Source organism: Herpailurus yagouaroundi, unplaced genomic scaffold, assembly GCF_014898765.1.
Source record: "Herpailurus yagouaroundi ecotype Mexico unplaced genomic scaffold, PumYag 181, whole genome shotgun sequence".
NCBI lineage: Eukaryota > Metazoa > Chordata > Mammalia > Carnivora > Felidae > Herpailurus > Herpailurus yagouaroundi.
In genome coordinates this window covers 16,033,907-16,048,838 of record NW_024412412.1, presented here as the reverse complement: position 1 = coordinate 16,048,838, position 14,932 = coordinate 16,033,907, and the positions used below count along the sequence as shown (strand labels likewise).

General features: G+C 39.4%; 1 protein-coding gene across 3 annotated transcripts in view; it reads left to right on the top strand.

Annotated features, from left to right (window-relative positions):
- Nucleotides 1-13,112, top strand: part of PDLIM3 (PDZ and LIM domain 3) — a 30,199-nt gene extending 17,087 nt beyond the window's left edge. Inside the window, exons 4-8 of one of the 3 annotated variants that reach the window (XM_040489936.1) lie at nt 2,046-2,113; nt 7,156-7,419; nt 9,020-9,150; nt 10,781-10,892; nt 12,150-13,112. In XM_040489936.1, coding sequence (XP_040345870.1) covers nt 2,046-2,113; nt 7,156-7,419; nt 9,020-9,150; nt 10,781-10,892; nt 12,150-12,339 — 765 coding nt within the window. In that variant the 3' untranslated portion in view covers nt 12,340-13,112. Of the gene's footprint in view, nt 1-1,474; nt 1,663-2,045; nt 2,114-7,155; nt 7,420-9,019; nt 9,151-10,780; nt 10,893-12,149 lie in introns of all 3 variants that reach the window. The other 2 variants (XM_040489937.1, XM_040489938.1) reach the window with 2 other exon arrangements.
- Nucleotides 13,113-14,932: the final 1,820 nt, after the last annotated feature.

Genomic DNA, 14,932 nt, shown 5'->3' with positions numbered 1-14,932 from the left:
CGTGTGAAGAGTGGCTGCTCAGAATCAAAACACCGAAGCATCATGTGGCGTGGGTCCCTAAAGGAAGCTGTCGGTATGTTCTCAAGCACAAGAATCTCTGTGCAAAACTCTGGTTCCTCCCCTAAGAAACGAAGACAGTCTCTTTTTCTAACAACAACCAAAAAAAGCACCATCCCACGATTTACTCATTTGTAATGACAAGAAGAGAAAAAAATGACATGAGCAAGAATATTACAAAACCTTCTTGGTTTTTTTTTTTTTTAATAAAAACAGCCTCCTTTCAGTAACATTTCAAAGAATCATAAATGTTTGTGCTAGTTGAAATCTGTGTGAAAAATTGGTGGCACATTCACCAAAGTAAGTGAAGTCGATGTGAATGCGTGAGTGAAAATATTGGAAAGATTTATCTCACTGATTCTGCCAAATGAAAAGATCTGGAAAGAGAATCAGCTTGTGTATATTTTAGCCTTCCCTCCTGGTTTTCTTCTGTCGCTTAGGAGAAAAAGATATTTAATGACTTTACGAAATTACAAATCTCTGTAAAAATTGGAAAACCGGATTCCTACATTAAAAAAATAATAACATAGAGTTTCCGATCATTCAGGCATGTTTCAGAGTTTGGGACTCGGATGTTTGATCCTTTTCTCCAAGCAATAAAGTGGAGATCCTCTTGTGAGTCTTAGACATTAGCTATCTGAATTGTTGACTTTAGTCCTTCTGGGACTAAAAGAAACATGAAAAGTTCTTTAAACACACAATGTGCAATCATCACAAAAAAAAAAAAAAAGGAAAGAAAAGAAAAGAAAGTTTCCATATACATGGTATCCCTGCTCTCATAAGGAAAAAATAGTCTTTCAATGCCTATTATTTGTTCTAAATTTAAAGTTAGAACATAATGCAAAATAAGAATTTTTTTGTGGTAGGCATAAAGAAAAAATAAAACTTTTACTTGGATTAGTTAAAATGATTCGGTATAAGTATTCATAAATGCTCCCTCCCTCTGATTGTTTTGCCCCTCCTTTTCCTAAAATGGAGGAAGCTGTAATAAGATATTCATAGAAGAGAAAGTGTATATAAGTTCTTCTTGAGAAAAAGTTAACTATGATAATTCTTCTAAGCCACAAATCTCATTTCTGACATCGAATTTCAGTATCCAAATGAGTCATATGAGAATTTCTTAACAACTACAGCTGTGAAAGTCAGTAGGGCCAAACAAAAAGAATAACGTTCTAATTCTTTTATGATATTTTAAATAAGGTCGATTCATCTGCACCTTAAACGTGGCTGAATACAGCACATGCAAATTTCACAGAAAATGTAGAAAGGTTTATGCGTAACTCCTCCTTTAACCTTGCCGTTAATCTTGCAGTGGGGTGAAGAAGCCTTGATTAACAACAGCGATGCTCTAGGTTTGCTCATTAATGGCTTTGTTGTGCGTTCTGTGGCTCTGTGTATCTTGTCTGCCATTGTACAGGAGTTCAAACCCATTGGTACCGCGCACAACAGAAGGGCCCAACCTTTCGTTGCAGCAGCAAACATTGATGACAAAAGACAGGTAGTGAGCGCTTCCTATAACTCACCCATTGGGCTCTATTCAACTAGCAATATACAAGACGCGCTTCACGGACAGCTGCGGGGTCTCATTCCTAGTTCACCTCAAAAGTAAGTATCCGACTTGCCTTCCGGCCACCATGCTCTTAACAGTGATAGTATGGTTTCTTTTCCTTTCCAAAGTCCAGCTCTTGCTGTTTTATTTTTACTTTCCTGAAGGCACAGTCAGATGTTTAGTTTAAAGACAAGCGTCTAGAACAGATCCAGAATGTTCTGGAGTCCAGTCTGCCAGTTCCTGAACATTTAGTGAACAGATGCTTAAAGTGAAGAAATCGCTCGTTTCCATCATCCCCCTTCTTAGTCATGTCAATATTTGGTGGTAAATAATCTTCTCTGTGCAGTTATCATTCATTTACTTTTATCTAAAAAAAAAAAAAAAAAAGCCACAAAAACTATCTTCCACTGAGGAACTTTTTAACCCTTTGTTTTTACAGGATGTGAACTACTTTGAACACAAGCACAATATTCGGCCCAAACCTTTCATAATCCCAGGCCGAAGCAGGTCATAAGCTCTGAGATTGTGACGTCTGGAGTGCATGCTTCTCTAATAAATCCTTACTAATCACTAAGAAGAGTAACCCTTAGGGGTTTGGCGTGACTCTGCTCATTTTGAAGCCTATTTCAAAAGCAAAAGAAACAAACTCACTTTTAGCAGAGAACAGTAGGTAACTAACGTCCATTTCTGAGAGTAAATACTGACCAGATTATAGAGCTGTGAAATGTTAGGCAATCACCACATATATTTATAACTAATACCCCTGCTGCTCTGAGGATCCCATCAGAACACAGTGACCTTTGAGGCAGGCAGATGTACCCCATTCCCAGGGCACGAGAGCCCAGCCAGCAGGAACAAACATGGACACCGGCACCCTATCAGAAGTCAGGAGACAGGCGGGGCCCAGTGGAACGCTGGTGCAGCTTTCTATGTTTCACAGGCTGTGAGTAGCCCACCTCAGCCCTTGTTTCTCACAGCACCATTAGCCTGCTGTGTAATCCCACTCATTCTAGCTCTTACATAAAAATAAATGTGGGGGCCCCCCGGGTGGCTTAGTCGGTTAAGCGTCCGACTTTGGCTCAGGTCATAAACTTCTGGTTCCTGAGTTTGAGCCCCACAAAGGGCTCTGTGCTGACAGCTCATAGCCTGAAGCCTGCTTGGGATTCTCTCTCTCTCCCTCTCTCTCTGTCCCTCCCCTGCTCACGCTCTGTCTCTCAAAAATAAATAAACATTAAAAAAAAATTTTTAATAACAAAAAATAAATCTTCATCCTTATGCACACTTGCAAAGAAAAAGAGGCCACTTGAAAAGGAACTTTGCCACACAGAGGAGAGCAGTATAAGGAAAGAGCTGGGAGAGAGGGAGGTATGTTTGTTACCCTCACAGATATAACTGTGTCCACACTGCAGTAAGAACAGGCCAGCTCTTCAGTGCTGTCCATCAGAGAAACAGATCGTCATCTTCAGTTAGATGATCCTTTTCAAATAAATATCTTCTCTAGAAATTGTACTCCAACCTGGGGGGGGGCCCCCCCCCCGCCCCCCAAACGAATGCCCTGTGTTGGCACATTGGGAAGGAGTGACTTTAGGAAACCTCAAACCCATTCCTCTGACCTCAGCTACATTAGTCAGCCCAGAGGAAGGAAGTTGGCAGTTAGGATTATTGAATAATGATCTATATCCAGTGTCACAAACTAGCGGCCCATCCAACTTACAGAGGGTGTTTTATGTAACCCTGCTGTTGTTAAAAAACAAAACCAAAACCAAAAAACTTAAGCAAATGCCTTAAGATGGAACATCTAGTCTCCATCCTGTCAAAAGGCTCACCATTCCCAATACCTGGCCTATTTGTATGTAAGTGTAACCTGCAGGCCCCTGGGGGTGTCCAAGTTTATGATACCTGCTCTGGATGGTCAATCATTGCTTGATATGTGATCTGTGATCTCCTTGTGCAGACCTTTCCATGAGCTAGAGTCAGGGCCAGAGGATTATCTCAAAATAAGCTGGCCGATTTTGTGAGATCAGACTCAGAAGCAGTAGAGTGGAAGAGCAGGAGACAAGGCTAAAAAGGCAGTGACTACCAAATACATTTTCCCCCAATAGAAGGGAGCGCCTTCTATCTTCCCAGCACCTGGACACAAGGCTGGGACAGACTAATGCTCCATAATGTTCTTAGATAAAGGAACGAAGTCCTAAGCGCACCTAATAATACTTGAGTGGCAAGTAGAATCAAGAGCTACCACCCTACCTCATAGATGGAACTCTGCACAAGCCTTTCTTTACTTCGTTGTTCCCTGGTCCCCATTCTATTTGCTTGTATATCTTCTCCCTATTTGCGCACTTTCAACAGCTTCCCAGCCCCTCCCCCAAGATGGTAATACTAGATAAAGAGTTAAGATGCTATGTTACTATTGAATACATACATATGCAACTTTCTAAAGAAGCATAGTGAAATTAATGCACTTGCATTCTTTTGAGGTTGGTTCAACTGGAAATTCACTAATCCAAACCCTAGGACTTTAGGCGATGGGTGAAACGACACATCAGAGTAACACAGATCTTGCCGTGGCTAAAGACCAGTAACACATTTAATTTTATCAAAATTCAGGGAAAGTCAGAGGGATTCAGGTAGCTAATGGCCTTCTTTTATTTTCATTTTAACTCAAACATGGTGATAGTGACAAGCCACTCATGATTTTGTTATTGTAAGGTGCCTTTCAATATAGCTGAATTTGGGAGAGGAGAGAGGAGAAACAGGGACAAAAGGGTTTGCTTTAAAGACAGGTCTCCAGGGCGCCTGAGTGGCTCAGTGGGTTACGCATCTGACTTGGCCTCAGGTCATGATCTCACGGTTTGTGAGTTTGAGCCCCACATCGGGCTCTCTGCTGTCAGCACAGAGTCCTCTTTGGATCCTCTGTCCCCCTCTCTCTGCCCCTCCCCTGTTCATTCTCTCCCTGCCCCCCCAAATAAACTCTAAAGACAGGTACCACATATAAATCTTAAAGAATTGTAAAAATGCCTCTACTATCTTTCCCTTCTTCCTGTGTCCCCTATTTGTTCTAGCTTCTGAATTTCTGGTTCTTACCAAATGATCCTTCATCGAGGTGGAGTTTTAGGTGGCTATATACCAAGCTACAGCCAAATGAACAACTTTTTAATCCGAAGTGGGAGACGCTAAATTGTTAATATGTTAATCTCCCTCGGGCCTGACTGCTAGTTATGGTTCTTTTATTTCATAATTGAAGCATATTAAAAAATCAGTATTTTTATAGGCAAATATGTAAATTTTTAAAGCCAAATTTATACCTAAAAATATACACAAGATATTTTGGAGATCCAAATGATAAAATAGAATCCTCTGAGTGGTTTTTGGACAGCTCACTTCCAGAAGTTCATCCCAAAAAGTCTGTACACAGGCCAGGGAAATTAGTTCTCTGTCTGATGATATGGAGGCATGAAGTAATTGAGTGTATCATCAAGCTTACACATGCCAAGTCACTAAGTCAAAGTCAAGAAATCTCATTAGTATCTACTTTTCTGGGTCACAGGATAGGTCATGGTGACCCATGATACTACCCACATGACTAGAGCTCATCAAAACTATTTACTTAGAGCATCAGTTCAAGAGATCTTTTAAAAATGTCCCAAAAATTTATAAAAAGGTCATTCTTGTTTGCTAAGGGTATATTTCCTATGTATTCAATAACCAGGGGCTCCTAAATAGAATGATAAAGAAATCAGGCAATAGAAGATACAATCTTTGCTTAAATAAAATTATGTACACAAGCATGCTATACACAAGAACACTAATAACAAAGATTACTAATTACAACTACAAAATAATGTCTATCTGTAAATTCTGATTGCTCATAGCTTACCCATCTCCTGTCTAGCTCGAGGGCTGGCACAGTCTTTCACCAACTACGGTCGATTTCAGGAGCAAAGAGAGTGTTGAGCCTACAAAAATGATAAAAACGCCACTCGGCATTTTGTAGATGATTTACCAATTTACAGACTGGGCTTTAAATAGGGTCTCAACAGCCAGGAAGTAAAGGAGCACATCCATGTATACTCGCCTCATTTAGGTCATGCAGGTGGTCGAACTGGATAACACCAGACAAAAAAATTTTTAAATCCATTTAGTGACATGAGTTGTTCACACTAAGCAGGCTACAACATTGATGTAGTCAGCAGAATCGATGCCCAATATCCTTCTGGTTTTTGCCCTCTATATGAGGCTAAGGTTAGCATTAGTAGCCCTAGAGAGTAAATGCAAAAGCCATACCTAAGCCCTAAGAGAAAACGGACTTTGAGATAAACACATCATATAAATTGTTCTCTGCCTTGAGTTTATAGCAACACTAACCTGCAAGCATGAAAAAAAAACTTACAAATACTAATGTTTTTTGGTTTAGTCTTAAATGATTGTGCTTTAAAAAAAAAACAACTCAGTACATTCCATTTTCTTGTAAAATGCATTTCTCATGCTGCACTTAGAATGCATGTAGAAAAATTACTTTTTAAGTCACTGGCATGTCAGTTGTGACTAGTCTCCTGTCCAGATTCAAAGAGAATATGAAATCTCCCTAGCTGTTTTTAAAACTGCATGAATGGCCTTTCTTGTGTTTTAATAATAAGTCCCCTCAATTGATCTTTAAAAGGAAATGAGAAATATGCATGGAAATATATGTGTACCTCCAAAATGTTACATGAAATAGTTACATATGATGCCCTAGGTGGCATCTAAAGAGTCCAAGACCACCTTATTTGCCCTCTAATCAATTAATTTCAAGGTGACAAGCATTTATTGGCTGTTTCTAGAGCCTGTATTAAATCACTGAACAATTTTTTTTTAAAGTGTACTCTTCACAAAATTAAAGCACGAAAGTAGAAAAAGTTAACATGGTAACAAGAAAACGTTCACAAAGTAGCTTTCAAACATAATCTTTATCACAGAACCTACGGAGAACCTATTCAAGGAACGTGTAACTGCATTTCTGAAACATCTGCTTCCTATTTTGAAATGTTTAGCCTAAATATCTGATTGACCTTCATGCTGCAAAGCCAGTTACCATTTGTGAAGGATCATTTATTAATGTTTTCATTTTAAACATTGCAGCTCATAAAAGTAAAAGGACATCCAGCCAATGTAATTTCCCTGCATCATGTGTTTGTGATGTTGGCAAGTTTAAAACTGTGTGGCCTGTTTTTAAAAAGTAAAGCGAGTTCCATCTTTTCTACTTTATGCACACAACTCTATGTGTAACCCTCGGCTTAACATATTGCCTAGTAGAACAGAGCCAACAAATGCAATATCACCTGTACTTTTTAATTTTCTTGAACTTTTTTCCATCATGAATTTTTAAATGTCTCCCCTTTTTAAAATATACTCTAGCTAGAAATAAACATTTCATTTGAATTTGATTGAATTCACTTCTTACTTTCTGTCTTCGATTCCTTTTAACCTCTCTGTACTTGTTCTCTGTGTTCTCCTGTCTGGATTTTCTGATTCCTGTGTCACCTCTCTGTGTAACGTGGTCATTAACACAGTGGATGCAGTACTCCGTCCGGTATTGACGGTGGCAGTGGACGTAGCACCCCTTCTTCTGTCAGTACTCTTAGTACTATTTGCCCAGGTGACTTGAAAGTTGCTGCTAAGATGGCCCCTAACATTCCTTTGGAAATGGAACTTCCCGGTGTGAAGATTGTACATGCTCAGTTTAATACACCTATGCAGTTGTACTCAGATGACAATATTATGGAAACACTTCAGGGTCAGGTTTCAACAGCTCTAGGGGAAACACCCATAATGAGGTAATACGAGTCTTTTTGAATGATGGGCATATTAATTAAACACATGGGCAATGTCAACTTTACCGGTGTCTTTTAACGTTGTCTTAATTGGAAGAAGGTTATGTGGAAAGCTTTCAAGAGAAAAATGCTAAGGATGTATTGCAAATATCTAGACATAAAGATAAAAGTGACTTCCAGAATGAACTAAGTAGAGCTTAATGGGACAGATCGCAATAAAATGAAATCATGTAAGGACCAAATGTATGTATCTCTTGGAAAGCTACAATGTTCTTTACAAATGTCTGGTAAACACTTTTCAAAAGTGATTTATAATCTGGTATACTCTACGCTTCTCCTTTGGAGGTCAAAATTTGGGAAAGGGATGGGAAGTTCAGAGGAATTTTAAGAAATGACACCTCTTCTCTCTGTTAATGGTATCTTATGGAGAGGTAATTATTTTTTCATTTGGAATTTTTGCCATGAATAAAGTTTTATAAGCTCAAGCTAATACTGTAAATATTTAATTTCCATTGGTCTCTTATTTTGACGGCTTTCTTCTTTATTATGAATATTTGTTCAAAGCACTTTTGCCATCAAGCTTTTCAATTAAAAAGATTTATTATAAGATAAAGTCTTATTACTTCTTTCAGTATTACATAACCGCTTTTTATAAATTAAAGTTTTATAATGTTTAAGAGTACTATGTATCAATTCCCAAAAATATCTCTTGGGATGAATGCAATGAGATAATAATCATGTAATGTATCTCAAAGCTTTTTTGCAAGGACTTTCAGATATATAAGATGATTTTCAAATAGGATATAGGTAGAAAAGTATGTGCAGAGAGCAACTACTTTTCTAGATAATGCAGTTAAATGACATAAAATAATAAAGCATTTAGTGCCTGGCATGTAGTAGTATTATTGAGGCATTTTCTTAGATTTGAATTGTATTTGTAGAATATTAAAAATAAAGCTGCTATCATTGTTAGAAGTGAATTATAATGTGGCTATTAAAAAACATAATGTAGTCAATATAACTGAAAGTTTCTACATTATGTACTTTCACATACGAGTTGAACATCTTCAATTTATAAGCAAAACGATACCTTTGCTGTTTTTAGAAGTTAACAAATTAATCTTAAAAACAAAATGAAGCCATACCTTTCAGTTTAATATCAGAAGTGAATCTGAATTTTACTGAGCATTTTATGACCAAGAATAATCAAACTGGGGTCACTCCTGCACTTCCTACCACATGTTTTGTTGACTTTTTTATGAGAAAAGTTAATTTTGTTCACATCATAATTATATATCCATCAGACACGAGTGTTATTTTTTTAATTGCTATTCCCTGACAATCACATTTTAGTTGCCCTCCAAAGTATTCTGTCAGATGGAGAAGTGCGGTGATGTAATTTAATGACATCTTCAAGGTGACCCATGTGAATTCATACCATATTTTTTAACTGTAATAGAGACTAACTTGAAAACACAGAGGCTTTTGTTCAGGAGTTACTGCAAATATAGTGATCATTGCTTATTCATGCCTTGTAGCTTCTTGCACAGCCCATGTGTCATGATGCTCCTGACACTGCTTTCTCTGCCACCCTGTGTTTCAGTGAACCCGTAGCCTCCGTGCCCCCCGAGTCAGATGTGTACCGGATGCTCCATGACAATCGGAATGAACCTACTCAGCCTCGCCAGTCGGGCTCCTTCAGAGTGCTCCAGGAATTAGTGAATGACGGCCCTGGTGAGCAGCCGCGAATGTCTTGCTGGGACAGCATTGATGGAGGCCCTTAGAAAAGTCAAGGGATGGGAGGGCAGTAAACATACTGGGAATGAAAGTCTAAAAATGTATTCAATTCAGTGATCTTTCCTCCAAAGGATTTGGGCGGTGCTTGGTTTAGGAAAGGAGCTTCCAGAATGTATCCAAATAGCCACCAACTTGGTGATAAAAGAGCACCACGACAAATTCCCTCCACAGTAATCCAGGGGCTAGTTCAGCTTCAGAATCGTAAAGTCCAACCTTCAATGGATATTGCAAGATTTCTCCGTCTCCCCCCATACTCCACGGTATCATCATCATCATCCAAATTTTAAAATAACGCTGCAATGAACCCTTACTGTGTTCCAAACCCTGTGCTAAGTACTTTGCATACTTTATCATTTAATCCTCACAATAACCCGTGAGATAGGAACTATTATTTTCTCTAACAAATGAGAAACTGAGGCATAGAGACAGCGGATTTGTACAAAGAGACGCAGCCAGTAAGAAGCAGGACTGAACCTCTAGCCACCCCTGCTGTCCTCGGGGCTCACACTCTTACCGGTGTTTTTCCATCAACAAAAGATACACTGTCCTTTAAAAACCTGCACAGTATGCAAAATGCCCCACTAGGATAGCTAATATTTTTTTAAAAGGAAGAAACAAGTGTTGATGGGCATGTGGAAAAACTGGAACCCTTGTTCGTTGTTGGCGGGAATGCAAAATGGTGCAGCCATTGTGAAAAATAGTATACGGGTTCCTCAAAAAGTTAAACATAGAATTAGCATATAATCCAACAATTACATTTCTGGGTCCATACCCAAAAACTTGAAAGCAGAGATTCAAACAGATACTTATACACCAATGTTCATAGCAGCATTATTCACAATAGCCAGAGAGTGAAAACAACGCATTTGTCTACCAATTGATCAATGGATAAACAAAATATGGTCTATCCACACAGAATATCATGCAGCCTCAAAAAATGAAATTCTGATACATGCTGCAACATGGATGAACCTCGCAAACATGCTCAGTCAAACAGGCCGGACACAGAAGGGTAAATATTGTACCCTTCATAAGAGTACCTCATAAGAGGTACCTAGAATAGGCAAGTCTTAAGGCAGAAAGTAGAATAGAGATTACCAGGATCTGGGAAGAAGAGAGAACGGGCCGTTACTGTTTAATGGATACAGGGTTTTTGTTTGGATGATGAAAGAGTCCTGGAAATAATCATTGGTGATGGTTGCACAACCCTGTGAATAGACTTACTGCTCCCAAATTACCCATCTTAAAATGGTTAAGATGGTCAATATTATGTTATGTATATTTCACCCCAATAAGAAACAGGAAGAAATGCAAAAGGTATTCTGCCTTTTTGAGCATTTTATAACAGCTCCCTATGACAACGACAAATGTTGACTAATTCTGTTTTGTAAGGCCATGCTTCAGAACGAGTTATGCTTGAACCGGTCCTACTCCTTTTGAAATGATAGCACCCGAGCAACTTAAGAATTCCTTAAGTTAAAGTGCACACCTTAAAATAGAAGCAAAGTAGGAACTAGCCAGTAGCCAGCTGTTCCCTTGCCATAAATGGAAACACTTTGTTTTTCAGATGACCGTCCGGCTGGAACTCGGAGCGTGAGAGCTCCAGTTACAAAAGTCCATGGTGGCCCTGGCAGCACACAGAAGATGCCACTCTGTGACAAATGTGGGAGTGGCATCGTGTAAGTTTCATTTTTAACCCAGGAGTTCACTATGAATCTTGGTATCTGTTCTCTATTTCCAGTCAGTGACTTGAAATATATCCACAACATTCAGCACATTTGACCAGAATTCGTTCGACACACCCTAAAACTGGCATGTAACGTGAATCGGCATTCTGGACTGATAATTTCACATATTTTCCCATAAAAATTGTCTTAGAAGTATATTTTAAAAAATCACGTCCAAGAATCATAATTTCACTTCAAAAAGCCTTCCCTTTGTTAATATACAGTCTTTAAATATTTTCTTTTCTGTATAAACTCAGGGAACCGAATACTAAGGTCATCAGGTTGTTCACTGAAACACATTATCTTTACTGGGTTTTTTAAGTTACACAAATACTGAAATATAATTTTTAAAAATTCAGTCAGCTTCCATTTCAAGGGCCCTTATGTTTGAATAGCCACACTTGCTAGTTCAAATCTTCCAGTGAAGCAGGTCATTTCAATCTCTCCACTGCAAATGCCCCACGAGGCCACTTCTCCCACCCCTTTATTCTGTTCCTCTACTCTTAGCTCACACTGAGGCACCATCAGTCCAGTTTTCCAGGATTCATCCCAGGAGGGCAGTGGGAGCCAAGCCTGCTTAGAGCAAGTGGGGAATGTGACACAGAAAGAAAGGAGCGGGACACGGAGCTCTGGAGCAGAGAGGATCTCATAAAACACAAGCGTTTATAATGGTACCAAAAGCAGTTACCTCACCCAGGCTGAAGTAAGCTGTTTTGACAGGAGAGGTCAGTCCGCCCACCCATGGCAATCCCGTCTCTGCTCTTGGGTCTGTTTTCTCTGTGCTCCATAGAATACAGGCTGCACCACCAACACAGAAAGCAGTCAGAGGGACTTGTAGCCCTGTAGGCAACCTTGGTCACAATCAGAATCCTGTGCAGGGGTGTTAGTCTCATTCATATCGTGTTTTCCTCTGTCAAAGAAACAATCGGCAAAGATCATGAGGTAAGATCCCATAACTTTTGTAGAAACGACTTGTCTGAAAACTCTGAAAACGAGGCACCCGAGAAACACGGGATGTGTTCCTGTGGTCCTCAGGGATCTGGCTGACAATGACGTCAGTTTCACAGCCGTGCTGGTTTTACAGCTGGAGGCTGTTTCCTGAATGTGAAACAGATAACACCTGCCAGAAGGCAGGGTTATCTCCCTTTGTAGCATGTTTTCGGCTTTGTGGGTTTTGTTTGTTTGAGTTGATCTCCCTTTTCTCTACAGCGGTGCTGTTGTGAAGGCGCGGGATAAGTACCGGCATCCGGAGTGCTTCGTGTGTGCCGACTGCAACCTCAACCTCAAACAGAAGGGCTACTTCTTCGTGGAGGGCGAGCTGTACTGCGAAACGCATGCAAGAGCTCGCATGCGGCCCCCAGAGGGCTACGACACAGTTACTCTTTATCCCAAAGCTTAATTGAGTCTTACGCAGACCAGAGCACGCAAGCCCTCACGCGCACTTAACGCAGGAAGACATCAATGGCTTTGGGCAGAAGTATAGCCAACTGTCGACTCCAAATCTAAAACCAAGGCTTTTAGACGTTTATCTTATTGTTACTGAAGAAAAGGAGTGGGAGACAAATGCCTGCTATAAACGTATGTGTAAACATACAGTAGCTACGTTTTGCAGCTCTTTTTCTCTCTGGGGCTAGCAGTAACTGACACTTAAAGCAATATTTTTTTTGTATGTCCTACTCCACAATTTACATATGTATTATGACATCAAGATACTTGGGGAAGTCTAATTATTTTTCCTTAACAAGCTGTTTTTGCAATCGTAGTAAATACCAAATGACAATCTTGTATTCTAACACAATTTGCAGTTGTCTGTTACTGTTTTAAATTATAGTGCATGTCAGAAAGAAATTCCCTAGATTTCTCGTTTCATATTCAATTATACCACCAGATGCAACATACATAATAAATACATAAAATATTTTTAAAATACCTAATGAAGTGGCACGCAGTGAATTCAGATAAAATCAACATTCCAACAAGAAGTCCGATCATATCTTGACACATACACTAACAACTCAGGTATTTTAAGAAAAATGTGGTTTGTTTAGTTTTTATAAGTCCTTCACTCTTTCTTATGAGCCCACAATTTCTGCTGATAGGAGGAACATTTAAATTTGCTAATTAAAGATGATTCATTCCCTTTCCATTAAAACAGTTGCTTATGCTTTGAAATGGTCTCTTTCATTTTAAATGCTTCTCTCAGATAAACTATTCAGTCAAATTCAAGGCTCAGACCTCCCTCAAGGCTGTCTCTTCATGCCCTAAATGTCACCATTGCTGCTTCCTCCTTCCCAAGATGGCATCTCCCAGATGAGACAGTTTCAGGACCCTCGAGAGGAAGGGAGGGGCTGCTGGCCTTCTGGGGCCCTATTGTACCCACTGCTAAAATCCATGGTTTCACTTGTGGTTTGTGTTCTCCACATGGTTGGCAGCAGGCAACAAAACTACCCCCAGCATCATCTCCAGAAATCTCAGCTCAGCCTTCTCTGGAGTCATGGATCCATCTCAGACCTGAATTCCATCTGGCCCCTGTTTTGTCAACTTGCCTCCCACTATGGTGGCCACTTGGCAATGTCCTTAACTTACATGTCTTACCTACTTCCTATGCTCCTCATTGGGGATACATGGGAAGCTTCTGAAACTGTCCCCTCTGCATACAAACCAAGGCTAACTGGTAGAGTGTGGAGGTGGGGAGGTAGGGACTGTCTCACGCCCTCTGTCTCACTGCTTGGTCACAAAGTCATCTCTACCCTATTACAGCCACTGCCAATGAGCCTGGGGCAGGTAATCTCCTATTGTCCCAATGGAAAACAGGGCACATGTTGTGTTGCTCTGGGATTGCCCCAAACTTAACCAATTATTTCTGACCCTGACCTGTCTGAGGTTTCGATCTAGTCAGAGAAGCCGGAACACCAGCCTGGCCCCTTAGGCATTTGAGATTGCAACTGGAGTCCCTGTACCAAAACAAATTCATTACCAGAGGCATTCAGATAAAATAAATAAAAAACATAGAGATCAAGGAAATGAATGTACCCAAAGTAGATGAATTTTTTTTTTAGATGTTATTTTAAAATATTTTGGTCTAGGAAGGATATTAACTTAGAAGATTGGAAGCTATAGAACAAATAAATGGTAACTGACTTCGAAAACTCAAGAAAGTTGATATCCAAAGCAGCAGTGGAGAAAACTGAAAACCAACCCAATACACCCTCCAGAATCTTGCCAACGTGTGGAAGTGATCAGCGCTGGCATTTCTGGACGAAGGGATAAAGGTGGCATGACTATCAGGTGGAGCAAATAGAAGCCGTTTGAGAAATATTTAATCCCCACAGCTGTCCCCTCTCTTATAGCTCATGGCCCTTTCCAGTGGAAGTCCTCTAGGTATTATCTGTAGTAGGTAAAACAACATCTCAGTTGGAATCAGGAAGCACAGCTGAGGATATGTGTACTGTACTAAAAAGAGGTTAAATTAAGAATGAAAGATTTCATGATAAAAGTGTACATTAGACATTATATTGTACATTAATGGCCATTGTATATCAGTATCAGTGTATAGAATAATCAGTATATCAGTATGTAGAATATCAGTATATATCAGTATATAGAATAATAACGAATAACTTCACGTTTAATAACAAGAAAAAAGTATATAGTTTTTTTAATAGTATAGTTCTAATCCAAAATTCGAAAGAGATAAAGCTTAAATCTGGTAATTCAGACTATGTGACCAAGGCTCGTGAAGTATGCCCTGAAGTTGCATGTTCATTATATTTAATAAAAATTATTCTTTTGACAATGAAATCTAGAAATTTCAACACGGAAAGAATTAATAAATATAAATGAATGCAATAAATTATATATAGCTTTGCACTCACAGTGTAGAGCCTGCTTGGGATTCTCTGTCTCCCTCTTTCTCTGCTCTTCCCCTGCTCAAGTTCTCTCTCTCTCTCTCCCTCAAAAATAAACATTAAAAAAATAAAATAAAAATGGCC